The 25885-nt window shown below is 36.6% G+C and overlaps 6 protein-coding genes across 7 annotated transcripts; 4 read left to right on the top strand and 2 right to left on the bottom strand.

Moving 5' to 3' along the window:
* Positions 1 to 609: 609 nt before the first annotated feature.
* LOC128881886 (nuclear pore complex protein Nup160 homolog) lies at positions 610 to 8474 on the bottom strand. Its single transcript, XM_054133280.1, has 11 exons — positions 8281 to 8474; positions 7390 to 7703; positions 7211 to 7307; positions 6619 to 7145; positions 5079 to 6331; positions 4788 to 5009; positions 3470 to 4152; positions 2714 to 3393; positions 2381 to 2614; positions 2200 to 2300; positions 610 to 1578 (listed from the first exon to the last, which is right to left on the bottom strand). The coding sequence occupies exons 1-10, from the start codon at positions 8363 to 8365 to the stop codon at positions 2202 to 2204; spliced, it is 4194 nt and encodes a 1397-aa protein (XP_053989255.1). The 5' UTR covers positions 8366 to 8474; the 3' UTR covers positions 610 to 1578; positions 2200 to 2201.
* Positions 773 to 2193, top strand: LOC128881953 (uncharacterized). The gene is given in 5 exon segments (XM_054133426.1): positions 773 to 777; positions 1498 to 1569; positions 1571 to 1599; positions 1793 to 1881; positions 1966 to 2193. Coding segments are annotated over 5 exon segments (309 nt in total). The 3' UTR covers positions 2080 to 2193.
* Positions 8475 to 9046: 572 nt separating the features above from the next.
* On the top strand, positions 9047 to 11067 carry LOC128881742 (solute carrier family 35 member E3-like). The gene is made up of 5 exons (XM_054133033.1): positions 9047 to 10256; positions 10360 to 10512; positions 10579 to 10661; positions 10725 to 10863; positions 10948 to 11067. The coding sequence occupies exons 1-5, from the start codon at positions 9765 to 9767 to the stop codon at positions 11014 to 11016; spliced, it is 936 nt and encodes a 311-aa protein (XP_053989008.1). The 5' UTR covers positions 9047 to 9764; the 3' UTR covers positions 11017 to 11067.
* An 861-nt stretch (positions 11068 to 11928) lies between these two features.
* On the top strand, positions 11929 to 13918 carry LOC128881749 (ruvB-like 1). The gene is made up of 3 exons (XM_054133040.1): positions 11929 to 12150; positions 12478 to 13153; positions 13233 to 13918. Exons 1-3 carry the CDS (start codon positions 12010 to 12012, stop codon positions 13784 to 13786), a joined length of 1371 nt encoding a protein of 456 aa, XP_053989015.1. The 5' UTR covers positions 11929 to 12009; the 3' UTR covers positions 13787 to 13918.
* Positions 13919 to 14340: 422 nt separating this feature from the next.
* Positions 14341 to 19588, top strand: LOC128881748 (glycine dehydrogenase (decarboxylating), mitochondrial). The gene is made up of 10 exons (XM_054133039.1): positions 14341 to 14648; positions 14715 to 14793; positions 15388 to 15523; positions 15595 to 15985; positions 16125 to 16645; positions 16745 to 17024; positions 17102 to 17751; positions 18471 to 18934; positions 19116 to 19261; positions 19364 to 19588. Exons 1-10 carry the CDS (start codon positions 14454 to 14456, stop codon positions 19472 to 19474), a joined length of 2973 nt encoding a protein of 990 aa, XP_053989014.1. The 5' UTR covers positions 14341 to 14453; the 3' UTR covers positions 19475 to 19588.
* Positions 19507 to 25591, bottom strand: LOC128881750 (HMG box-containing protein 4). 2 transcript variants are annotated; one of them, XM_054133041.1, is made up of 5 exons: positions 25289 to 25591; positions 23150 to 23688; positions 23013 to 23088; positions 22744 to 22929; positions 19507 to 20929 (listed from the first exon to the last, which is right to left on the bottom strand). In XM_054133041.1, exons 1-5 carry the CDS (start codon positions 25410 to 25412, stop codon positions 20517 to 20519), a joined length of 1338 nt encoding a protein of 445 aa, XP_053989016.1. In that variant the 5' UTR covers positions 25413 to 25591; the 3' UTR covers positions 19507 to 20516. The 2 variants fall into 2 exon arrangements, with proteins under 2 accessions (XP_053989016.1, XP_053989018.1); XM_054133043.1 differs by having other exon boundaries at positions 23150 to 23682; positions 25289 to 25590.
* Between the last annotated feature and the right edge of the window lie 294 nt (positions 25592 to 25885).

Raw genomic sequence — 25885 nt, 5'->3', positions numbered from 1 at the left:
ATTTCTTAAAATCTATCCGTGGCGCCATCCAACGGCGAAAGTTGGTACCATTTTCACTAGAAACTTTCGCGCCTCACCACAGGTGGCGCCACTGGTATTAAACCCCCGCTCACTGAGCAGTAATATTTCTAAATATTCCTATTGTACAAATAAATATATAAAATATCCATAAAATATATACACTTTCCTCCAACTTTACCTATTTCTAATCAAATATTTACAATTATCCCAAACTATATTACACGAGAATGTTTCTATTCACATAAAATCACCAAATTCACGTCTTCTAACTCTCTCTTCTCTCAATCTTTTAAACTAACATTTACATAAACAATTATTATTAATTCTTCCAACTTTCTCTTCCTCTTCCAATTCTTTTAATTCACAGATATATACTCCACGTTCTCAACCAGAATTCCTTCAAATCATATTATTTTACGCTCATGGTTGATTAAAATTACTCTTTGAACTTCTTGTACATGCGTTATCACATACATAAAGTAGTCACTCAAGTCTGATAAGTACATACACGAATATTATTGTGTTCTGTATTTGTATCCCGTCCAATTTGAGCCTCTTTAATTAAACTTATTACTGTAACTATAGCGAAACTCTTCAATTCGTTTATTTTGATCTGCAAACACAATGAAAAGAATTATAGCGAAGTTCACTTTTGTAGTTCTTATAAATTCAAATAAAGCTAAAATGTAAAATTATAATACATATACTGAAACTCCTAGACAAGTAATTGGTATGCAATAATGTTCATGATATGGGGTAAGTATCGTAAGAGCATTTCACTGTACGTACTCATTTGTAAGTTAAACTAACTTAATTGTTAACAATATAATTCATAACAAATCCTTAAGGCTCTTTAGCATATGTACAATTTAATTTTAACTTACATATGAGCATATACAGTATATACCATATATCTATATATTATAAACTAGTGTTTACGATGCATGGGAATAATAATTCTCATTAAATTTTCATCATCGAACATAGAATTTAGATTTGGTTACTGCGAATAGATGGAAACACCAGTTTATAAAAATCCCAAGTACATTGTAATCGATGCGTAGAATACATTCTTATAAGAATCATACCCAAACATTTTATTTTACGGATAGACAATAATTATCGTAAACTTGTATCGTCTTCTTAATTCAGTAAAACTGTAGAACATGGCAACGAATTAAAAAAGGAAAATGAAAGTCGGCGTAATAGACAGACAACAAAAAGGGTAAAGAAACAAATAATTATAAATATGAAAACATTACAAAAGTAACTCACTAAAACTGAGCGACAGAATTAAGTTCCTGGAAATATTCTACGCAAGATAAGATTAATCGCTGTTGGCACTTGTAAATCATTGTATAAATAATATAGTTGTCTTTCAACTGTATGTCCGAAACATTTCCATTCGATAACAATTATATAAAATCAAATCTACTTTCTCTCGTTGAATTTGTATCAAAAATTTTGAGCACGCAGGAGTGGTATATGCAATATGTACATCGTAGGAGACTGGGTTACACCCGGAGTGGAATTTGTAGATGCCTAGAGTCCTCGATTCTGTAATTACAAACAATATGAGCATGTAACAATTTCTGTATTCATTTTGTAAGCATTTACAAGCTTGCATATAGTTTATGGAAGGATTATATGAATTTTTAGTTTTTTAGCCAACGCAGAACATATAACAAATGTTATTAAATATTGTAAATGTTTCCTACAATTGATTCAGTTTTGCTTTTTATTATATCATATGGTGAAATATTATCTTTAGATGCAGAAATACAGAGACATTATTGGACATCATCTTTTTTTCTACCAGTCGGAACAATTTTCATTCTTGCCCTGGTATTTCTTTTAATGGTAACGCTCTAATGCCAATTTCTGTATACAATAAGTTCCATGTATGCAACATTTACATCGGAATATACATTTAAATCGTTTCAGGTTTTATTCAAAAGATGCCCACAAATGATTGCAGCGATTGTTGTGTCTATTCTTGGTATAACTATTATATTCGCTGCATTAGTATCCGTCAGCCATAAACCAATTTATGTTTAATACGATATTATGCAAAACATGATGTAGCGTTTCATCTTTTCCATCATCACTGGTCCAATAACTATTGTAACGATGACTATGGAAACTTCCACATAATTTCTATAAATATACATTACTTACAGCTAGCGCTTCTTATTTGATTTTATCTTAATCATGTCCTCCGATACCCTCATTACTTTCTGCATGTAGACGTCCAGTGCTTCTTGCAACTTTTTATAGCTCTGAAATCAGTATTAACTTCTTTTATCAACACATTCACACTACTTTGTCACAATATTTCATAATAACAAAAATTTGATACCTCAGTAAAAATGTTATTGTTTGCGCTGGCTTCATTCAGTTCATACAAAAGTACTTCCAGCGTATTGAATGGTAGCCAAACTGCTGGGGCAACGGATGTCAAACATGATTCTAGACCGAAATGCTCTTTGCCATCACCTAAGACTGCATTGATGTATTCGACTGCCAAATCGCCAGCTTCTAATATCCTGCCAGTGTTCAGCATGAGACGGAGCAGCTCTGCTGCATTTCTTTTCTACGGTACATGAGAAATCATTTCGAGTTATGAGTACGATAGCCATTTTTTTTAAGATTAATCACATAAATTATGGCACAGAAATACAAGTTAACTTACTTTGTATGACATTAATAACCACTGAGGTATGAACGCTCCCTCCTGAAGCAATTTTCTGGCGACCGCTTTGTGCAGTTCGCTAGCGTTCTCTTTCTCGTGTTTCAACGTTAAATACTCCAGCAGTCTCCAAGCGGTATTACTGATATTCGTATTGAACAATCCAATATCGAATATGTCGTTTTGGATGAGCCAGTCCCAAGCATTACGGTCTTCCCTTCGACTTAACCTTACACACTGCGAAGTGAGACTCTCAAGCACAGAGCTTTTGTTGATGTTGAACTGGTCGCACAGATGCAACGCTGTCGTGTATAAACCAATGGTTGACGAGATAATGATAAGCTCTGAGGGGCCAGCGTGCGCGATCACGTGTAATTCCGAATTTATCTTCGATATCTTCAATCTAGCGTCCACCACGTAGTATTCCTTCTTAATGTCGCGCAATTCAAGAACTTCCACCTGTTTCTTTATTTTGCAGAGGCTTCTTATCTGCGGATCATGATAACACAGGTCCTCTGGACAGTTTTCATCGATGACAGGTCTGACGATCCACCTGTACTTGTCCGACACAAGGTACAGAGCATTGATACATGCTAACAAACAGTGAGCTTGTCTTAACACGATGGGAAGAGATTGCAATTCCTGGCTGAGACGCATAGCTTGCTCGTACATCACAGAAGCAGCTGAAAGAGAGAATCACATCAGTTGATCGTATCAATAATTCCTAATCGTTGACTTTGTAGTGTGTCAAAGTGGTACCTTTACGCATGTTTCCTTTATTTATGTGAAAACTGTACAAGAAATTATAGTAATTGTTCCCAGTGAGATCCATGCTCCTAGCTCTGCCCTCTACTATTCTCTCAAGGTCTTCGTACATGTCAACATAAGGGAATAAAATCAAGTCTATCAGCTTCTTCCTTTCGAACAGGGTCACTACTAACTGTCTCAAGCAATCCACTCTACGCGCAGCATCAGGATTAGAGTTCAGACAGTTGTACGCTTTAGTGTGGTGACCTAGGTTCAAGTGTTGCGTAAACACTATCGAATGAAGAGTGGGTAAATTTGGATCATTCTTGTCAGCCATCAATATAGCTGTCTCAGCGAGTTCTATGATACAATCAGCAGCATTGTATTCTTCGAAGAGCTTGATGACTTTCAGATAATACTGAATCAATGGATTGCTATCAGATGGTGCGTTGGACTTGAGTAAAGTATCAATTAGAAATGGGTCGGTCAAGATCCCTCCGGAAGCTCTGAGGAAATGATCACAAGCTTTTTGTGCTTCACCCATTACTAATAGTGCAACTGCTAAAATAAATTTCCTCGATGCACTGTTCCATTCGCACCATGTGTTTAAAAGTCGCACGTACTCTTGTACGACCAAGAATTGGCAACTGGATAACAGCCATTCTGGAAAAATAAAGTTGCCAGACCTTGGCCATCTGTTGGATTGTTAAAGAAATGTTTGATGATAACAATTGTACAAAGAAATGAATATTTGTTTAGAGTGAATATTTTGTGTGGTATACTTAGGAAAGTATGCACCAACTCCTGTATAATTTAAATATCGAGCCATGTATTATATACCCTTGGTTTAAGTTCAATAAATAAAATTATATTTTTATGAGCTATGAACTGGTTAGTTCTGAATTCAAACTCTAGTCGAATCTTTTTTTTTGCACTGAGACAACAGGAGGATGTATGTTAAGATAAATATTGATGGAATAAAAAACACAGCGAACAGAGTACATAATTTGATTCTGACTTGTCAAAGACTTAGCAAATGCTGGGAATAAAGTAGAAAAGTATTAAGAAGCTTCTTCGACAAAAGAACCAAGAGTTAAGATAATTAGTCATAGTTTCAACTTTCTCTATTCAATTAGATGCAAGCAACTTCAGGATGTTAACAATATCTACAAGATATTTTGCGCTGAGACAAGAGGAGGATGTATGTTAAGATAAATATTGATGGAATAAAGAACACAGCGAACAGAGTACATAATTTGATTCTGACTTGTCGAAGGCTCAGCGAATGCTGGGAATAAAGTAGAAAACTCCTTCGATACGAAAAGGATACATAAGTTGTGCGATGAGGGTGACATGTGTCAGCATTCCATAATGCCAAGGTATCAAGGTAGTCGCGTCCAGATTCGTGTGGACCATCAAATTATGAGCATGCTTGGCTCCGTTAGACTGTATAAACAATTCTAACGACGATACAGGTCGATGTTGCCTGAGTCCCAGGGTTGTTCTCGAATCAACGAGGTTCAGCAACGTCAGGCGTTGAATACTGGAGTCTCTGAAAGTGTTCGTAATAAATTGAAACTATTAAACGTAGAGACACGTAAGAAAAGAAAATTGGGCTTACAGTAGTGATTGGGCAGGCGTTGGCAACACAGTGGACTCGCATATCCACGTTACAACGTAATAAGCTTGCGTTAGCACCACAGTTCTAGGCGCCAAAGACGATTTTATGGAATGTAACGACCTCGAATCGAACAACTCTGGTCGCAGGAGTATCATTTGTTGGAGAATTAACAGGTTCCTGCAGATCGAAAACCTCAATTGTGTTATCTGAGCCACGCTTTTTGATATCGCAGAGATTCCCAGCTGGCTACCGAAGAAGTGTTTGATGTTGAGCAACATCTTCGAAGCATCATGGTTTTCGTTGAGTCGCAACTTGTTCGGCTGACCCAGGTCATAGGTCAGCGCTTCCAACAGCATTGCCATGGCACTGGACACGTCCCTAATGTTTGACAATTTGTGACAACTAGAGTGATTGGTGACAAAGTTGCTAATAGGCTCCTCCGACTCCAACATCAACTTCGACAGCAGTTCCTCTATTATGATATCTGGACTCTTTAAATTGTACAACTCTTTCTTTATCGTACTTTTCGTTTCCTCTGATAACTGTTCCTCCAGTAACACTAACACTGACATCAGCGTGATGAGATCTTGGCAAATGTCTTCGTCTTGGGACAGAACAGGGGTAGTTTTGAATCGAGACATGTAGGACTTCTCATTGCAGAACATTAAATACTCCAAAGCCTCCATCGGTCTCAAAAGCGAGAATGATGATTTCTTTAATAGAACCACTCCGTAGACACTTGGCAGTAACAATAAGCCTACGGGTCTGGTACTGTTGGCATGATACTGTATTACGCAGGAATAAAACTTTGACCAGCAGCGATTGGCAATTTCCAAGTAATCTTCATCCATCAGCTCGTAATTCATTACTTCAGCTTGTATTTCAGCTTCCACTGCCAAGCACACGCGTTCTTTTAATTCAGTTGCAGAGAGACTTTTGTCCTTTCTACATTTTCTGTGGGCATTTTTCTTGGGTCTGCTGTAAATATTCAATGCCTTAGTGATGTCGGCTAATGAAAACTGGCCCGGATGGAAAATGTAGTTGATGTATGCTCGTCTTGGGTTGGTGTCAGGATCGCTGAGGATGTAATCTCTGTCTGGTGTTTGTTCCAGAACCGTTGTTTCCCATTCGGAATTCACCCGTCCTCCACTCAAGGATAGTTGTGCATGGGTTACTTCTACGGTGTCCATATCGGTGGTCCTCCATACTGCCCACAATCGAGTAGTTGTGAAGGAAAAGTCAACCAAATGTTGCTGGAAGCATTGGTAAGTATATAAATTGTATGAAATTAATGTAAATTAGTAGCATAATATGTAATATAGGTAGTACATAATATTAAATATAATTTATAACGACTAACTAAATTGAACAAAGGGTCCAAATCTTGATCAATATATATTGACAGCCAATTATGGACTTTAAAAGGTTCAACGAAGACTCTTTTTCTTTGTTTAATCATATTTTACCAGAATTTAATATTAAATCGACATCGAGAATTTTAAAGCCTGATTTTTCTCCAATATTTAAAAGAATCACTTACATCTGGTGCAAATCTTGTACATAACCTAGCAAACTTAAATATTCCATTATCTTGTTCTGGTTTCAAAATGGTGAACTCGCATCTGGTATTGAACTTTAAAAACGTCCCCAAATACAATTCGTTATCAGGTCCTACTGCTTTTCTCAACACGTGGCCTTGTGCACCCTGAGATGCTATACGATTGTCGATAGCTGCATCAGTCACAGCGATACATTGAGCTCTGTTGCAGGACCACATGCGAATGTTGCCTTCTCTACAGAAGGCAAACAGATACGTATCGTTCCCACAACTGTGTATCACCATGGACATGGCTACGTGAGCTTCAGAATTGCGGCCTCTGAAAGCAGTCGCTATCCCACTGAGGAACCTTGGCACAATCGAGTCTTGCTTTAATTCACTGGTGTGCACCAGACTGGTCTTGACGTCTAATCTCAAGAGAAGTATGGTTCCTGAGTTGTAAGCAAGAGCGAACAGTGCTTCCTGCGGTGAGATGAACCACGATGCAGCTGCGTGGGGCATTGGAGAGTCTGCGCAAAGGTAGAAATAGTTTGAATATATAACAAGTTTCTTATTTAAAATACTGTTTACTTACTCGTAGTTCCTGCACTTGTGATTACATGAAACATGTGAGATTCTTCTTTTGTTTTCTTCTTATTCTGCGCTGACGCATCATTGAATATCGAATATTCCTTCAGAGAGAGTTATCGATAATTGTTGTGTTTACTGTATTTAACTATGTTTACTACTGTTATATTTTCAACAATTACTCACATTTTTGTAAATTCTTTCAGGATGAGGAAACGATAACTTATGAATGCTAGACACCGTCACTATCAATACGATGACAGAATTGGCCGTTTCGTGGATAGAAATCCCATCCAAAATTGGCGTGTCTGTGAACTTGTATCTTACTCTACAATTGGCTAAATCGATGTCCAAGCTGTGCTCGACTAATTCAAGCACATCATGGGAGATGCGCCAGTAAATGAAGCGATTGCGTGTGAAATACTTCGAGCTATCCTTGTAGGAGTATCCACCGGTTCTTTCTGGCACTTTTATGTCTTCCAACGTACTCTGACTTCCTCCTGCAAGGTGATGTAGATTGTAGTTATTGTAAATTATTGCAAATTATTGTAAAAAGTACAGTGGAGGACATATAGTTAAAAACAGGTAACAAAATTAAGTTTTATTATAGCGATATTAGCAGATATTGTTTATGTTGCTTGTATTTCAATTCGGCAGTGTACAATTGCAGCGTTCTTAAGTAACCGTTTGCTATAAAGCTGTTACGTTTAAAGAAAACATTTACACAGTATTTAAATTCTCAATACAAACAAAACCACTAGTGGTAATGTAAACATCGGAGTCCAAATTTCTTAAAGATATAATATTGATATTGTTCTATGAGTTCTTTGGAAATACAAGTCTCTATGAAGTCTCAAAGTTAAAATATGGAATGTTTCTGTGTTCTTAACTATGTAGCCTTCACTGTACCACGAGGTTAGGAACTCTTTCCTGAAAGTTCAACAATTTAGCATTTGAAAAGTGTACAGTTGTGAGCGTGAAACGTTCGTTGTAAACAATAAAAAAGGTTTAATTGTAGTATTTTTCGAATAAGACTTTCGTTTATCCGGCTAACGGGTATAGGTTATGTTAGCTCACCCGTGTTCAAAGTGATTTCGTTCCATTTCTCTGGCAGTGTTTGGTCGGGCACGATTTCTCTGTACCCCAATGGAAATTCTTCCATGTTCCACTTTGTTTTTCAACGATCCTTATGTCAATTTAACATTTAAATCACATCACAATGCCGCTCGAAAATTTAGCGGGTACCGAACGTTAGTGTCACGCTTCGCGCTTTGGCGCCCTCTGTAGTTTGTTTGTATGGTAAATAGCGTGTTATAGGTTAGGATGCACTGTGATTCGTGAAGGTTATGCGCAATCGCGATAAACGAATGATGCGCATGCGCAAACGGCCCGTTAGCCATCTTACGTTGCTCTTTTAAAGCGGGAAGTTTAAATAGAACTATAATTATAAATACAAGGTGTCCCAAAAATGTTGGAGATCCTTGAAAGAGGTGGTTCAAGAGGTGATTTGAAACAACTTTTTCCTTAGCGAAAATTTTGTCCAAGGCTTCCTTGAGGAGATATTAAGGGAAAACGTCGACATATCAGAACGCGAGGCGGCCGCGCTTTCCAACCAATCAGAGCGCGAGTATGCCAATGGAGCCCGCTGATTGATCGGTGTTTTCCCTTAATATCTCTTCAATGAAACTTCGGACGACATTTTCGCTAAGGAAAAAGTTGTTTCAAATCATCTCCCGAACCACCCCTTTCAAGGTGTTACAACATTTTTGGGACACCCTGTATAGTTATGAGTGACCCAGGCTTCATTTTTGAATTATTAACGAGTAACCACCCGACCAATCACAAGGTCCGATTACCGCGCGCTCAGCCGCTCGCTAATCGGGCGCTGTGATTGGTCGGTGTTTTTCGTTAATAATTCAAAAGTGAAGCCTCCATCAACATTTTTGAAAAGGAAATTGTTGTTCAGAATCGTCTCAGCTACCCCCCATTTCCGCTCCGTACATTAATTCTGGGGCACCCTGTATGTTTGAAAATGAACTTTTACAATTTCAACACTTTAAATATCTAATTTTTTGTTACCTTTTGTAATCTACCAATGATTGCAATGTATCTATGACTTTGAATTGGAACCGACCACACGTCGTTTACTATAGCTACGATCCTTTTTTATTTTTTTTATTTTTTTTTTAGCGTGGGTGAAATACATTACGCACACGGTCCTGCCCGCTCAGCACAGGTTTCTCACTGCACGTGCGCGAGCGGCAGCCATTATTGATATCGCAGCGCGCATGCGCAGAATCCGGCATCACAGCGCAGATTCGAATCATTTATACTCACGATGATCTATCATTCGCAAAGCACGCTTAAATTAATGATCAGAGAAGATAAATGTCTCTAAAAAAATTTTAACAAACAAAAATACTAATTTAACATGCTTGGCAAGCATAAAAGTTAGAATGTACAGATTGTGATGCAAAACGTAACCTAAAATAAACAACTTGTTCATCAATTTATTTACTAATCTGTACAATAAATTTGTACAGTAAAGAATTTAGAAAGATATGAATAAGAAAATCGTCACTGCGTTTTATCTGATACTGAACATATTCTTCTCAATAGTAATTGTTCTGTTGAATAAATGGCTCTATGTCCACACAGGCTTCCCAAACATTACGTTGTCCATGATACATTTTATCATGACTTTCGTGGGACTAATAATCTGCGAGAGATTCGATGTCTTTTCAATAAAAGATATAGCGATCAAAGATATGCTGTTGATCGCTATGACGTTCTGTGGATTCGTTGTACTCACTAATTTGAGTTTGGCGCATAACACTGTGGGAACTTATCAAGTAGCGAAGATGTTGACCACCCCATGCGTAGTAATAATGCAGATGGTGTTCTATAAGAAGCACTTTAGTATGCTTGTCAAGTTGACATTGATCCCTATTATATTGGGCGTAGTAATTAATTTTTACTATGATATACAGTTCAATATTATTGGAACTATATATGCAACACTGGGAGTGCTCGTAACGTCTTTGTACCAAGTGGTATGGTAGTTTTACACAATAAATCTTTTCCAAAGTATTCGATGCAGGATAATCGATACATCGCTTTATTACTTTCGTATTTACATTGTTCTTATATGTCTAGATGGTAAATATAAAGCAGAGAGAATTTCAAATGGATCCGATGCAATTGTTGTATTACCAAGCACCTCTGTCTGCCATTATGTTGTTCTTTATCGTGCCATTTCTAGAACCCATGGAGCAAACATTCGCACATAGTTGGTCTCTGATAGATATTGTATGTTAATTTATAGGAGTATCGATCAAGTAGAAAGTTAAATAATCATGTATGTTTTATTGTCAGCTTATGGTTGTGCTATCAGGCGTAATAGCATTTTTCGTCAACTTAACTTCCTATTGGATAATAGGAAAAACTTCTCCACTGACGTATCCTTTTGATAAATTCTTTGAATTCAAAAAATACTTTGTTGTTTCCTATTTATTAATTAGTTATAACATGGTTGGACATTCCAAATTCTGCCTGCTGCTTCAAGGTGGATCTTTAATGTTCCACGAAACATTAGCCATTAATCAAGTGATCGGTATCACTCTGACCCTGACTGGAATTATTTTATACGCTCATGTTAAAGTAAGTTTCAGTTTCAGATTTGTACAAACTCTTGGTGTTATAGAAACATGGAAAATATTTTCATCGATACATTTTCATTTCTAGATGAGGGATGCTCGGACTGCGATACCATCCTACAAAGAGAAGGAAAGGAAGCCGCTGCATAAAGTATAGTTTTGTATGACAATTTATATTAAATAATAAAAGAAGAAGCGATGGAAGTATTTTGGTTCTTGAAGGATTCTTTTATTATTTGATATTTCAAATTCATCCAAGTTCTTTTGGAAGAATCAATGTGAAGATCGACAGAAATAGTTTTGTAAAACAATTTGTATTGTATAATTAAAAAGGAAACGATGTTATTTCATTTTGTGCATTGAATAATTCTTTAACTATAGTATATTTAAAATTCATTTCTTTTGGGAAGATTGGGGAAGATTTGGGGAAGAGCTAATAACAAAAATAGTTTCATGAAATGATTTATAATAAATCTCTGATTTATCGTTCCTTTAAAAATTTTGTATAAATAAAAGAGCTGAAAGCAAAATAGGGGGTCGAAGAAGCACACCTAGGGCTGTTCGCAGGGTACATTCAAGAAGTAAATTGTTAAGAAGTAAATATTTTTAAATTATAGAGCATGGAGCTCAAATATTTTCCCAGGCGCATCGGACCCCGTTAATATGTGCTTTCGAAGCTCCTTATATACAAACTGCGAGTAGCTTCGAGAACTTTCGAGAAAGATTACAACCCCATGAGACATCTGGCGTTGAAAAAACGAATCAAAATGACTGTGAATTCCACAAAACCTAGAATAACGCTTTTCTCTCAAATTCCTCCTTTTTCCACTTAATACAACATTTTCTATAAACATTTCAATTGTTTTACTCTTTATACATTCACGGAATATTTTTCTATTTACTGGCAAGCGTAATTTATAGTAATAAAAGAGAAATCATCTTTGGAGCATTTGAATTTCCCGCGTTGAGTAGTTTGAACTCGACCAATCAGAGCCGTTCTTGCGCGTCCGCTTGGAACCAATCGGAACGATCCGCGTTACCATGGCAACCGCGTCGCTATGGAGGGCGCGACTGTTGTATTAATCAAACAGGTATCTATATTACAACGTGATCTTGAATTAACTGAAACGTTTCATTACAATTTATTAACATGAAGATCGAGGAAGTAAAGAGCACTGCTAAGACTCAGAGAATTTCAGCTCACACCCATATCAAGGGCCTTGGCCTCGACGAAAATGGAGTGGCGATACAGGCTGCAGCAGGCCTCGTTGGTCAAGAAATGGCTCGAGAGGTTAGGATACTTTGAATATTATAAATAAAGATATAAGTTACTCCAAACAATTTTGTTGGTTTTAAACGTTACTTTTATAATAGTTTGAACAATTTATGATCCCTTAAATTTTTAGAATCTTCTTTAATCAAGGAATAACTCTACAGGTTAGGATACATATTACTCCAAACAGTCCTTTTTCCCCTAAACATTACTCTTGTAATACATTCAACAATTTGTAGTTACGCTTCGCAATGAGAATTTCAAATCCATCAACTAATATTCAATCCACCAAGAAGTCTACTTATTATCATGGTAACAATTAAACTATAATATGAAACATTGTAGGCTGCTGGAGTAGTGGTCGACATGATAAAGTCCAAGAAGATGGCTGGCAGAGCTGTGCTGTTAGCCGGTCCACCAGGCACAGGCAAGACTGCAATTGCGCTTGCCATCGCTCAGGAATTAGGCAACAAAGTACCCTTCTGCCCCATGGTAGGCTCGGAAGTCTACAGTTCAGAAATAAAGAAGACCGAAGTCCTCATGGAGAACTTCAGACGAGCCATTGGTCTGAGAATCAAAGAGACTAAAGAAGTGTACGAAGGAGAGGTGACGGAATTGACTCCGGTTGAGACTGAGAATCCAATGGGTGGATATGGAAAGACGGTGTCTCATGTTGTCATCGGTCTTAAGACTGCTAAGGGCACGAAGCAGCTGAAGTTAGATCCTGCCATATACGAGTCTCTGCAAAAGGAAAAGGTGGAGACTGGAGATGTGATCTACATAGAAGCGAACAATGGTGCTGTGAAACGGCAGGGCAGAAGCGATAACTTTGCTACAGAGTTTGATCTGGAAGCAGAGGAGTACGTCCCTTTGCCTAAGGGTGATGTGCATAAGAAGAAGGAAGTGATCCAGGATGTAACGTTACATGATTTGGATGTTGCGAATGCCAAGCCACAGGGTGGTCAAGATATCATGTCCATGATGGGTCAGTTAATGAAACCTAAGAAGACAGAAATTACAGGTAACATCGCTGTGGAAACATTGAAGTATTTTTTTAATTTTATACAATGCGAACTGTCTAAAATATTGATTTGTTGTAGATAAGTTGCGCAAGGAAATAAACAAAGTAGTAAATAAGTACATCGACCAAGGAATCGCAGAGTTGGTACCAGGAGTTTTGTTTATAGACGAAGTGCATATGTTGGACATTGAAACATTCACCTATCTTCATCGTGCATTGGAAAGTGCAATTGCTCCCATAGTTATTTTTGCTACGAATAGAGGACGTTGTGTGATTAGGGGAACAGAAGACATTGCCTCTCCTCATGGAATACCCCTGGATCTTTTGGACAGATTACTTATCATACGGACACTTCCATACTCGAGAACAGAAATAGAACAAATAATTAAATTGAGAGCTGTTACGGAAGGATTGCAAATCGAAGACGAAGCTTTGGCTACCCTTGGCGAACTAGGAACAAAAACAACCCTTAGATACGTTGTACAGCTCTTAACTCCTGCTGCATTAACAGCGAAGATAAACGAGAGAACAATTGTTAAAAAGGAAGACGTGAAGGAAGTAGGATCACTTTTCTTGGATGCCAAGTCGTCTGCTAAAATTCTTACGCAGAATAAAGATAAGTTCATGAAATAGACACATTTGATTGATTGTTACTTAGAAAAGTATGTATCAATTCCTGTATAATTTAAACATCGAGCCATGTATTATATACCCTTGGTTTAGTTTAAGTTTGATAAATAAAATGATATTTTTATGAACTGTAAACTCGTTAGTTCTGAATCCAGACTCTAGTCGAATCTTGTTTATTACAATAATGGGTTGTGAAACTGAGTTGCAAGCACTGTGCATAATACAAAAGACGTCAATGAAATACAAACGCAATATTTCAATAGATGTTATTGTTTCGAAACAATAAGACACCTCCGGCAACTTTCTTCCTACTTTTTTATATTATTGAAATTTGTTCACCTATCCATGCTATGTATATAATTTATAATCTATCTTTCCTACTAAAATGCAAATAAAACACGTGCAAAGGTACTTTCCCAATATTGTCTAAGATATTTTATAAGTTAGGGTTACAAAAGTTCAAGCTGTAATCAAGAGTTGTGACATCATCGAACGATAGGTCTTGGGGTATAAAATCTCCCTCCACTTCAATACGTTCCTTAGTTTTCCAGAATCTAAGTAATTACAGAGTTTAATTCTAGCATTAAGAGTGTAGTTATAATTATATATGAATTTCTAAATATCGCATGTGATATAATCGGTGCTTGGTACTTGGAATTTGCAATCGATCATGTTACACATTTTGGAAATAGCAAAGTGTTCGAGATTGTTAAATAAACACAGTGTGATCCGTGGATTAACATCAAGCAATGTACGGATGGAAAGTATTGAGAAGCTTCTTCTACGAAAGGATGAGTTTCAAATTAGGCATATCGGACCGAGGGAACAAGAACAATTGGAAATGTTAAAAACTGTTGGCTATAAGGTAATGATTCTGTACTTATCAAAGACAACAAGTTATAAATTAGTCACAGTATTTATAATTTTATAGAGCTTGGATGAAATGACGAAAGCAGCAATTCCAGCAAAGATTCTTTACAAAGGGGAATTGGAAATCGAAGAACCAGTTAGTAAGTAAAATAATAAGTTAGATAAAATAAATTATATATATATTATAATAAAATTATAAATTTATGTGAAACATTTGTGCGAATACGAACGTTTAGAACACGTTGAAGCAGTTGAAAGAAGAGAATCGTGTGGAAAACGTGACGAGTCACGAGACTTTTGATAAGAAACATGTGAGCAATGATAACCTTTCGATACTGAGCCATCATGTTTCGATAAAAACATTTTTGATACATCGTTAGAATTATTTTGCTTACGAAACGTATTTTGAATCTCGAAATCTCGTATTGAAATATTTAAACAAAACAAACGTTTCATCGACAACAACATTTTTACTATATAGCGTAAATAAGTTGACCTTTTGTTATTCATTAAGTGTATCTTGTGTCAGAGGTCATTCTCGTGCATTCAGATAAGTATTCACGTGATTTACAAAGTAGAAACCCGAGATCATGGTCCTATTTATTGTCGACTTATTTCATTTCATACTTTTTTTCAACGATTATATATAAAAAAAAAAATATTTCTGAGAAGAATATATACAAATATTTCATACTTTTTTTCAATGATTACATGTGATACTTATTTTATTTCAGCGGAGTATGAATTATTGAAGAGAATCACAAATATTTCTGAGAAGAATGATGTATGGCGTTCCTACATTGGCATGGGCTATCATAATTGCTGCGTTCCTCATACTATTTTGAGAAACATATTCGAAAATCCAGGATGGTGAGATACACCGGACCATAATTTTCAAAAGATTTAAGATGATCGTAGAAGTTAATCAAGTTTCATTATAGGACAACGCAATATACACCGTACCAGCCAGAGATTTCTCAAGGCAGGCTGGAAGGTTTACTGAATTACCAAACAATGATATGCGATTTAACTGGAATGGAAGTAGCAAATGCGTCCCTTCTAGACGAAGGCACAGCAGCTGCCGAAGCCCTGGCTCTAGCTTACAGAAGAAACAAAAGAAAAAAGCTGTTTGTGTCTGACAAAGTTCATCCTCAAACGATCAGCGTGATTGCTACACGTGCCAGTTCTCTGGGCCTCCAAATGGAAATTGGTGATGTTTTTCAAATTGACACCGGTGCGAAGGATATTGCTGGAGTTCTTGCACAGTATCCGGATACCACTGGATCTATTTACTGTTTCGAGGACTTTGTGAAGAGGGTGCATGAGGATGGTGTACGTCAACCTTAGACAAATTTATATAAAATAATATATTTGAAACACCTGTTATTTAAAATAAATAGGTGCATCGAATAACATTATTTATTCCCAAACAAATGAAATTAAAAAAGTTGAAGTGAGACTTTTATTCCAGACGCTAGTCTGTGCAGCTACCGACTTATTGGCACTGGCGATACTACGACCACCGAGCGAATTTGGAGTCGACATATGCGTTGGCACGAGTCAACGTTTCGGTGTACCGCTTGGATACGGAGGACCTCACGCTGGATTCTTCGCGTGCAGGGAAAAACTGGTGCGCCTGATGCCTGGCAGAATGATCGGTGTCACGAAGGACTCGAACGGTCAGGATGCTTATCGTTTAGCCCTCCAAACGCGCGAGCAACACATCAGACGCGATAAAGCCACTAGCAACATTTGTACTGCGCAAGCATTGCTGGCTAACATGTCTGCAATGTATGTGGTGTACCATGGATCTGATGGAATAAAGAACATAGCGAACAGAGTACACAACCTGACTCTGATTCTTGCGAAAGGCTTAGAGGATGCTGGGAATAAAGTAGAGAACCAATACTTCTTTGATACCATCAAAGTAGTGCCTATGGTGCCTATAAAAAGTATAAAGGAAAATGCAGCTGCACTTAAGATAAACTTCAGGTAACCGGTCACTGAATGTCTGAATGCTTTCGCAGTGAATATTCTTGAGGTAATTAGTTGTGGTTTTCGCAGTCGATAAAATGCTAGTGACTTCTTCAGGTACTACAATGATGGGGTTGGTATATCTCTGGATGAGACCACTACAGTTCAGGATGTGAATGATATTTACAAGGTATTTTGTGCTGAAACAACAGTCGAGGATGTATGTCGGGACGAATCTTGCATGAATAGAAGCCTAAATAAGTCCCAATTTGCTCGCACCACATCATTTTTGCAGCATCCTGTGTTCAACAGTCATCGGTCTGAAACAAGGATAGTCCGATACATGAAATCTTTAGAAAATAAAGATGTGTCTCTTGTGCACAGTATGATACCACTGGTAAATTCTTTGTATAAATTGGTTTTAATTGTTAAACGCAATTAGTTACTAAATTACATTTATAATTATGTCAACAGGGATCCTGTACGATGAAACTGAATTCCACAACAGAGATGATGCCTTGCAGCTTACCAGGTTTCACAGACATCCATCCTTTTGTTCCTATCGAGCAAGCCAAAGGGTACCAACAGTTGTTCGCAGAACTGGAGAGGGATCTGTGTGCCATAACTGGCTACGACAACATAAGTTTCCAACCGAATAGTGGAGCTCAAGGAGAGTATGCTGGGTTGAGAGCTATACAATGCTACCACGAGTCCAATGGAAACAAGCATCGGCAAGTCTGCTTGATCCCTATCTCAGCTCATGGTACGAACCCTGCTTCTGCTCAGATGGCTGGCATGCAAGTGAAACCTATCCTGGTGCGGAAAGACGGTTCTGTAGACATTGCGCATTTAACAGAGATGATTGACAAACACAGAGAGACGTTGTCTTGTTTGATGATAACCTACCCATCTACGAATGGTGTGTTCGAAGAGACCATTGGTGACATTTGCTCCATGGTTCATCAGGCTGGGGGTCAGGTGTACTTAGACGGAGCTAATATGAATGCTCAGGTTGGACTGTGTCGTCCAGGTGATTATGGCAGTGATGTATCACACTTGAATTTACACAAGACATTTTGCATTCCTCATGGAGGCGGAGGACCAGGAATGGGACCCATCGGAGTGTAAGTAGTGTTGGTGTAAATAGGAAAAATACAGTAATAGTAATACAGTAATAAGTGCACTTTATAATAAAACTAATATACAGCGTGAGTCACCTAAGATTTGTAAATAAAATTTCGAAGAGATGTCTTAGAAAAAAGATGTTTGGTTAGAACTGGATCATACTAATGTTTTCTTAAATGGAACTTAAATGGGATATTCTCAATATTGCAATATTGTAGCTAATGAGAAGACGAATTCAGAGGTGTAGAATAAGGTGACCTTCAGGTGATCTTGGAGAGAAGTTATTATTAAGAAATCTAGGAGAGTCAAACCTGAAGTATCTTTGTTATTTTTAATGATATTGAAAATTTATTTGGACAGAAACTCTTCAGTTTCTATGGGACAATATTGCCATATGCAGAAAAAGTATCTTAAGGTTATATTTAGCAAAATTTCAAGGTCATCAATATTTTTTTTAATGAAATGGAGTATTATTTTTAACATAGTAGCATTGTAGCTAATGAAAAGACTCTTTGGTTTTTTAACAGTCACTCTTCTCAACCTTATTATACACCTTTGAATTCGCCTTTCCACCAGCTACAATATTGAAAATACCCTGTTCCATGAGAAAAACTAGAAACCGTAGAGTTTCTGTCGAAACAATTTTTCCATGCCATTAAAATTAACAGAGATATTTTAGGTTAAATGGCAGGTGATTATTATATTATTTTATTTGCAGTAAAAGACATCTCGCCCCTTTTCTTCCATCTCATCCTATAATTAACTGCGCCACCAATGGCATCAACAATGTGAAACAATCTGGCGCAGTGTCAGCTGCCCCCTTTGGTTCGTCAGCCATTTTACCAATTTCCTGGGCCTACATCAAGATGATGGGCCCAAAAGGGTTGAGGAAGGCCACTCAGGTCGCTATTCTCAACGCCAACTACATGAGCAAGAGACTAGAGAAGTTTTACAAGACTCTGTACAAAGGAAAGACTGGGTTGGTAGCCCACGAGTTCATCTTGGACGTGAGAGATTTCAAGAAAACAGCCAATGTTGAGGCTGCAGACATAGCAAAGAGGTTGATGGACTATGGTTTCCATGCTCCTACGATGAGCTGGCCTGTGGCAGGCACGTTAATGATAGAACCGACTGAATCTGAGGACAAGGGGGAATTGGATAGATTCTGCAACGCTCTTATTTGTAAGATTACTATGTTCCTTATCGAATAATAATTTCAAATAGTTTGTATTTTATTTTGTAGCTGTGAGAAATTAGTGATGTTGAAGCTTGAAAGTTAGATATTCTTCTTATCGAATAATCATTTTAAACAATTTAAATAATCTAAAACATTAATCTAAATAATTTGTATTTTGTTTTGTAGCTGTAAGGCAAGAAATTAGCGATATCGAAGCTGGAAAGTTAGATATTGCAAAGAATCCATTAAAAATGGCGCCCCACACTCAAGAACAAGTGATTTCGAGTACTTGGGATCGACCTTATTCGCGAGAATTAGCAGCATTTCCTTCAGTAAGTATTTTAAGCACTTTCAGTCGATGCTAGTAACAAATAGTAACGGTAATTAGAATAAAAATTAGAATACGCTTGTTATATTAAATTAAATTGTTTCAGTCATTCGTGAGAGGAAACAAGATTTGGCCAAGCGTTGGCCGAATAGACGACATATACGGCGACAAGAATTTGTTCTGCACTTGTCCTCGCATCCTACCGGACCAACAATAAAAACCTCGTGATTATTCATCCTGTACAGTTAGTTATAATCGAACTATTTAAATATTTATTATATTTTTGTACAAACATGTTATTTATATAAAATATTATACTTTCACAAGCAGACACGATATAACAAAGTCGTCGACCTCGTGTTTCTCCTGTTGTCGCGTTTATCCATTCAGAAACATCGCTGACTATAACTTCTAGCGAGCACGCGTGTATGTGTAAGAATGTGTATGTGATCCTCTCAAATATTGAACAAAGACGCGCTCTACAAATTTTCTGTCGATCTTCCATCAAATTGGAAAATGGTTGAAATTTTAATTGAAATTTCAGTGAATATAGTTACAAGATGAAAAAAGAGATTCATAATTTATTTGTATGAATTAACTGTCGATTTTCCATCGAGTTCTGGTATAATACAGATTAGGTAAAATATCAGATTAATAAAATATGATCAGGTAAAATGCAATCAGACAGAGAAAAAGAGACATCGTTGAACCCTTCAAGTCCATAATTGAGTGGTCAAAATTTAGAAATAAATTTATTCTACTTATATATTAATGTAGAAAAATAATACAGAAGGGAGAAAGCAGAACTACATTTTCTGTTGGAAATTTTCTGAATTCTTCAAAAATGGCGAACCACAGAGAAGCTTTATTGTATAATATTTGAAAAACCAATACGGTCAATGTAAAAGGTATTCGTACAGCAACCCATTTAAAATAAATGGTTCCTGTACAAATACTTATTACGCTGACTGTATTCTTTTAATTCGTTGTTTTTATATATTTCTACATTAATAAATAATGTTGAGCTCTAAATCTTGCCCACTGCATATTGCAATTAATTATAGACTCAGAGGGTTTAACAAGGGCGTTTTTTCTTTGTTTCGTCATATTTTACCAGTATTTCATGAGAAATTAACATCGAAAATTTCGAGTTCGTATCTTTGTGCAATATTTGATAAAATCCTCCATATATATACATATATATACACAGTGTGGATTATTACAGAATAGTTTTCCAGTGTTTTCCAGTTTTCCATGCATTATAAACCAGGCATAAGGTAGGCGATATTGTCGAGCATTTGAGAGAGTGTTTCGTGTTTGGCTCCGTTGGTTTCTGGGATCTGTTGGGTGAGACAGATCAGGGGACCCAGAGCGCAGAGTAAAGAGTCCAGGAGAACCGACAGACTGCCCGAAACAGCTATCTGCCCGTCGTGTTCTTTCAATCGTTCGCCAATGATGGTCAAACTCTCGCCAAGAAGCTTTAAATGGGCAGCTACGTCTATAGGCTGTGTTCCAACAACTTTGTACATTCCTGTGCCTATCATGGGCTCGTTAACCAAGTCTTTTCCTGTTCGATTCGACGGTGGAGACACTGGTACGTTTCCTACAACGGAAGGTAGGCCTAGCTGTATAGTCTTTTTCGAGGTAGCTGGTTTTTGCTCTTTCCCATTACCTGGAATTGAAGAAACAAAAGAATACCATAAAATGCTCTATTTTCGTCAGACTGTTTGTCAGGATGTGTCATTTTACAGCAATATTTTTAAGTGATGATAATAAAACAAACATTTTCGTGGAAGGTAAAAATTTGTATCTCCATTACAAACTATATTCATTGAGAAATACGATTTTCCATTTGAAATATACTTGAAGAACTTGTTGAAATTTGAGTGAATATCGTTGCAAGATGAGAAAAGAGATTCATAATATATTTGTATGAATTAACTGATGTATTATGGGTAGTACTTTGAATTCAAAATTAAAATTTCCTGAGTTACTTGCGAGAAACTAATTTTTTGAAAATTTCTGGTACGTTAAAAAAAGGAATGTCTGCATGAGAAATATGTATTTTAATTCACTAAAGAGAAGCTTTCTTATATAATATTAAACTAAACAATAAGTCAGTGTAAAAGGTATTCGTACCCATTTAAAATAAATGGTTCCTGTACGAATACTTATTACGCTGACTGTATTTTGTGAATTATTTCCAAAAGACTGGTTTTCTGTATGATTTCACACCAGTTCCAATTAAAAATTGTATATCAAGCTTTATAATTCGAGAAGTGCTGGCCATACAAACTCGATTCACAATACTTTTTAACCGACTTCGAAAAGGAAGAGGTTACTCAATTCGACTTCTATATTTTTTTTTTTTTGTAGATCATATCCCCTACAAATCTGTGTATTTCTAAAAATATTCTTGAAAGGAAGAGAAACATTTACCCACGTATACAGTGGGTGTAGAAAGTATTCGCACACCGATCAATTTCCAAAAATTGTAATTTTTGTAAAATTGTCATTTATTAACTTATTTTTGATAAACAATAACATTCTACATATTCTCACAATCTCTAGAATAGATAGAGTACCAAAGAAAATAGCTATTTATGTAAGTTATGAAATTAACAAAAAAAAGAAACAATTAATCGATAGAAATATTGAAGGAATAAGTATTAGCACAACTGTTTAATTTTTAAAACTTCATTAAAAAAAAAAATACATATATATATTACATTATAAGTATACATATAATACTTCCTTCGTAGGGATTTCCTTTTGATTTTATAATTATTGCAACTCTTCGAAGCATTAAATTAACTAAATTATTAGTTGTTCGAAGTGGGATCTTCTTCGATTCCTCTATTAGAGCCATTTTTAAAAGTACTTTACTAAAAATTTGATGTTTTCTAATTCCTACGGAGCAATAAACTCTACTCTAAATGGTTCGTCATAAGAATCATACAAATACTTATTGCTTCCATACTTTTACCCACTTTTCCCATTTTTTTGTCAATTTCACAAATTATATTAACTAATAAATGTTGTTTGTAATCATTGAATATAAAAAAAGAAGTTAAGAAACTACAATTTCACACAAAAGTTTTTTGAAAAATTGATTGGTGTAGGAATACATTCTACACCCACTGTATTCCAAATAGAAAATCGTATTTTTAAAATTGTTTCCTTGCACCAAAAATGTTTGTTTCACCTCCTGCTATCAGTTTCTCTAAAAAAATGTCGCTCTAAAATGCCACAGCTTACTGTTCATGGGTTCTACCTCTAAAGATGCATGCATACAAAACAAATGAGGATGAAACATCTACTAGATAAACTTTAGCCATAAAAAAAAAATAGAAAACAATAATTTGCCCGATCAATGTTCGTCTAATACGCGTGCACGAGAAGCAAATTAGGATGAACGAGCTACCCACGTAACTTTAACGACGTACTCGTGAAAAATGATGAATACATGAGAACCAACAAACCCACCAATTTTGTTAATGAACTTTTTTCGCGAGGCTGGCGGCGGCATTTTCCAAACTGGCTCATCTTTACTCGGTGGTAAAGAGTGAGGCTTCGCTGCCAAGCGTTTCGCGCGTCTGCGCCAGTTATACTTTTCCAGATTCGGAACCGTAGCCCACAGTTCTCCTAAACGTTTAGAAATAGCTGCAAAATCTACAAAAATTTTTCACAAATATCATATTAGCACTGTTCGCTGGCTCCATTCGATCATAGAAAAACAATGAAAGTTTAAATACCCATGTAAGGACATTGCTCGAGTAACTCTTGCCTAATCTCTTTAGCCCACAACATGTAAGCGGTGAATCTTGTTTTCTAAAAAGAACATCATTGAATCGTATGATAACCTCCTTAGTAACTTTCATTTCGTACATACCCCTTTGTCTTTTCGCTGTGCCTTCATTCTACCAATTATTTTCCCATCTTTGATAATCAGTTTCTTTTTACATTTCTCAAGCATGTACAAACTGTTCGCTTGCGAAGGAGTTTCCTGACCAGGTGGTTCGAGCTTTCTGAATCCTGCCTCTCTGTCATCTATCATGAGAGGATCTATGTCATCGTCACTCACAGAATCCATACTGTATCTTTCATATTCGTTCAGTCCACTTGGATCGTCAGATTCAGATCCAGACGACTGGCCTTCGTTATCGGACAATGTCTCTGTTTTGATTCTCTGCTGTCCGGAACTGGAACTAGAATTTTTCCTCTGCCTCCCACCACTTCCATGTTGTATGGAATGGCTGGGTGACATATGCTGCGTCTCATATCTGTCCAACAGTTGTTGAGCTTGTAATTGCTGAACCTTCTGTAGTTTGTACTTCTTATCCGTAAAATCATCTGGCGATTCAAAGTCAACGAGTTTGGATGATTTCTTTCTGACACGGCCACTGCGGGAGATACCAGTGACCTCTAGATCTGAAAGATAAAGCGGACTGCACCTTGCCAAGAAAGAGAAAGGGACCAATATACATTTTCAGGGGCTAACTACCACTCTCACAGCAATCGGGGGAGTCAAGATAGATATATATGCAAACATAACAACGTATCGTGAACATCCAAACATAGTTTACTGCACTTAGTGTTCTCTTATGGATACATTAAACGTTTGGTAGAATTACATCTCGTGGACGCGTATTATTCTTTTAGATTGAATGTTATGTTTAAGTGCGAGGAAAGTCTCTTGTATGCTTTGTAAGAAGATTGTATATAAATGTGGTATATCTCAGAGGAAGATTTTATTGAGAAGAGTATCATGTGATATTGATTGAAACGCAAGCAATTCTTTCTGGGTGTTGATGTTTCTGTTTGCGATATAGTTGGTATACAATCGTATTCCCAAAAATTAGTTCAAGTTGATTTGTGTCTACGTTATGGGGAAAAGATAGATTTAATATTTAAGCAAATCGAGAGGAGCTTGGTGTTTTATTGCAATCTTAATTGTACTTTCCATATATAATTCAATATGAATGCAATGTGTAGGATTATAGTTTAAAGACAATTTATTCGAATAGGATTCTAATTTTGTTCTGATTTTCATTTCTTCTTTCTAGCTTCTTTCAGAATGAATGTTTAAACTAAATAAAAGTATTTAAGTTTCATATTATATATGTTCTTCAATTGCACTGTTATACCGTATTATATTAAATACTGTGATTGTCTATTTTTGATTTTATTAATTTAGAAATATCATGGAAATTGGAATTCTTTTTATGATGGTATCGGAAATAGGACTTTGGAACTTTTTTAAGAAGTTAATATAGCTTGTGACAAGTATCATTTAATTGACGTACTTGATTTTAGAGTGTTGAAGACTTCTCAGCTGAACAATGTAGAAAGAATTTGAATTTTCAAAATAAAATCAGGACTGTATAATGTATAAATAAGAATGTATAACGTATAATATAAAATAAAATCAAGAATGTATAATGTATAATGTTCGTTAGTATTTAATTTGAGAGCGTTGAAGACTTCTCTACTTAGCAACGGAGAAAGAATTTCAATTTTCAAAATAAAATCAGGAATGTATAAATGTTAGTACTTAATTCCGAATATGAAAGAGCAATACAAGAGCTACAAACTGGTACATATATAAAACTTTAATACTTCTATTTGCCTGTAACATTCACAACAAAAATTAGAAAACTATATGAACTTAATATTTGCTATATATATATATAGAATTGTGATTTCGAAAATTAGTGAAAAGTGCCAGGGTTCATATGTATTTCATAACAAAGATTTCATTTAATCGCATCAGTGTATAATTTTGTTTGATTGAATTCGAAAAAGGAAAACATAACCTAGAAAATATTGTAGATGTTAGTTCCAGGGTTGACCGCGTCGAAGAAAAAGCGCTAGTAACGAAAACTCAGCTCGGACCAAAATATCGCCAAGTAAATCGACAAATTAACTACTGTACGCGGACAATCATGCAGAAAAACTGCAAACGTACACGAGCAATACAAGCAACTGATCTACGATATATCTTTCCTTATTAAATAAATGCTGATCTCACCGTCACTCTTTTGACGTTTCGGTGTTACGAACATATCCATAGCGGCGCTCTGTTGCTCCGTGGCGAGCTTCTTGCGCCGTGGCGTCTTCTCGGATTTCGCGGGCTTACGAACGTTAGTTTGCATCGCGGCACAGCGAGCTTTTTTCGACCTTACAAAAAGTGCTCATCTGACGAAATTTCGTTTTTTTTTCCTTTTACGGGAGCTAAACTCCTTCGTTAAATCCGTGGAATCCTTCGTTTTATTCGTGTGACGTTTTTAAAAACAACTGCCATGGAGAAAACTGGAGGGCACTACTGCGCATCTCGCACGCGCATCTTGGCGACGCGCAAAATTTCAAACTCTCTATGCTGTTCGATCATTTTATTTATACAGAGTGTTCCAAAAATGTTGGAAGTCGTTGAAAGGGGTGGTTCAGGGGGTGATTTGAAACAACTTTTTTCTTAGCGAAAATGTTGTCCGAAGCTTTGTTGAGGAGATATTAACGGAAAACCCCGACCAATCAGAGCGCGAGTACGCTGGTGGAACGACCAATCATAGCGCGAGGCGGCCACGCTCCTCGACCAATCAGAGCGCGTGGCGGCCGCGCTCCCCGACAA

This window comes from Hylaeus volcanicus, chromosome 9 (assembly GCF_026283585.1).
Source record: "Hylaeus volcanicus isolate JK05 chromosome 9, UHH_iyHylVolc1.0_haploid, whole genome shotgun sequence".
Classification (NCBI taxonomy): domain Eukaryota; kingdom Metazoa; phylum Arthropoda; class Insecta; order Hymenoptera; family Colletidae; genus Hylaeus; species Hylaeus volcanicus.
The sequence above is the reverse complement of the archived record's forward strand: the minus strand, read 5'-3'. Positions and strand labels throughout refer to the sequence as shown.

Coding starts and splice junctions, on each gene's coding strand:
- LOC128881886 (XM_054133280.1), bottom strand. CDS start 8,365: ATGGAAGAATTTCCATTGGGGTACAGAGAAATCGTGCCCGACCAAACA. Junction 7,704..8,280: donor CGAAATCACTTTGAACACGG/GTGAGCTAACAT, acceptor ATCACCTTGCAG/GAGGAAGTCAGAGTACGTTG. Junction 7,308..7,389: donor CTGAAAGAATTTACAAAAAT/GTGAGTAATTGT, acceptor CTCTCTCTGAAG/GAATATTCGATATTCAATGA.
- LOC128881750 (XM_054133041.1), bottom strand. CDS start 25,412: ATGCAAACTAACGTTCGTAAGCCCGCGAAATCCGAGAAGACGCCACGG. Junction 23,089..23,149: donor CACAGCGAAAAGACAAAGGG/GTATGTACGAAA, acceptor TGTTCTTTTTAG/AAAACAAGATTCACCGCTTA. Junction 20,930..22,743: donor AAAGTTCATTAACAAAATTG/GTGGGTTTGTTG, acceptor CTTCAATTCCAG/GTAATGGGAAAGAGCAAAAA.
- LOC128881748 (XM_054133039.1), top strand. CDS start 14,454: ATGTTACACATTTTGGAAATAGCAAAGTGTTCGAGATTGTTAAATAAA. Junction 15,524..15,594: donor ATATTCGAAAATCCAGGATG/GTGAGATACACC, acceptor GTTTCATTATAG/GACAACGCAATATACACCGT. Junction 17,752..18,470: donor GGAATGGGACCCATCGGAGT/GTAAGTAGTGTT, acceptor TTTTATTTGCAG/TAAAAGACATCTCGCCCCTT.
- LOC128881749 (XM_054133040.1), top strand. CDS start 12,010: ATGAAGATCGAGGAAGTAAAGAGCACTGCTAAGACTCAGAGAATTTCA. Junction 12,151..12,477: donor GTCAAGAAATGGCTCGAGAG/GTTAGGATACTT, acceptor GAAACATTGTAG/GCTGCTGGAGTAGTGGTCGA. Junction 13,154..13,232: donor TAAGAAGACAGAAATTACAG/GTAACATCGCTG, acceptor GATTTGTTGTAG/ATAAGTTGCGCAAGGAAATA.
- LOC128881742 (XM_054133033.1), top strand. CDS start 9,765: ATGAATAAGAAAATCGTCACTGCGTTTTATCTGATACTGAACATATTC. Junction 10,662..10,724: donor GGAAAAACTTCTCCACTGAC/GTATCCTTTTGA, acceptor TTTATTAATTAG/TTATAACATGGTTGGACATT. Junction 10,864..10,947: donor TTTTATACGCTCATGTTAAA/GTAAGTTTCAGT, acceptor TTTCATTTCTAG/ATGAGGGATGCTCGGACTGC.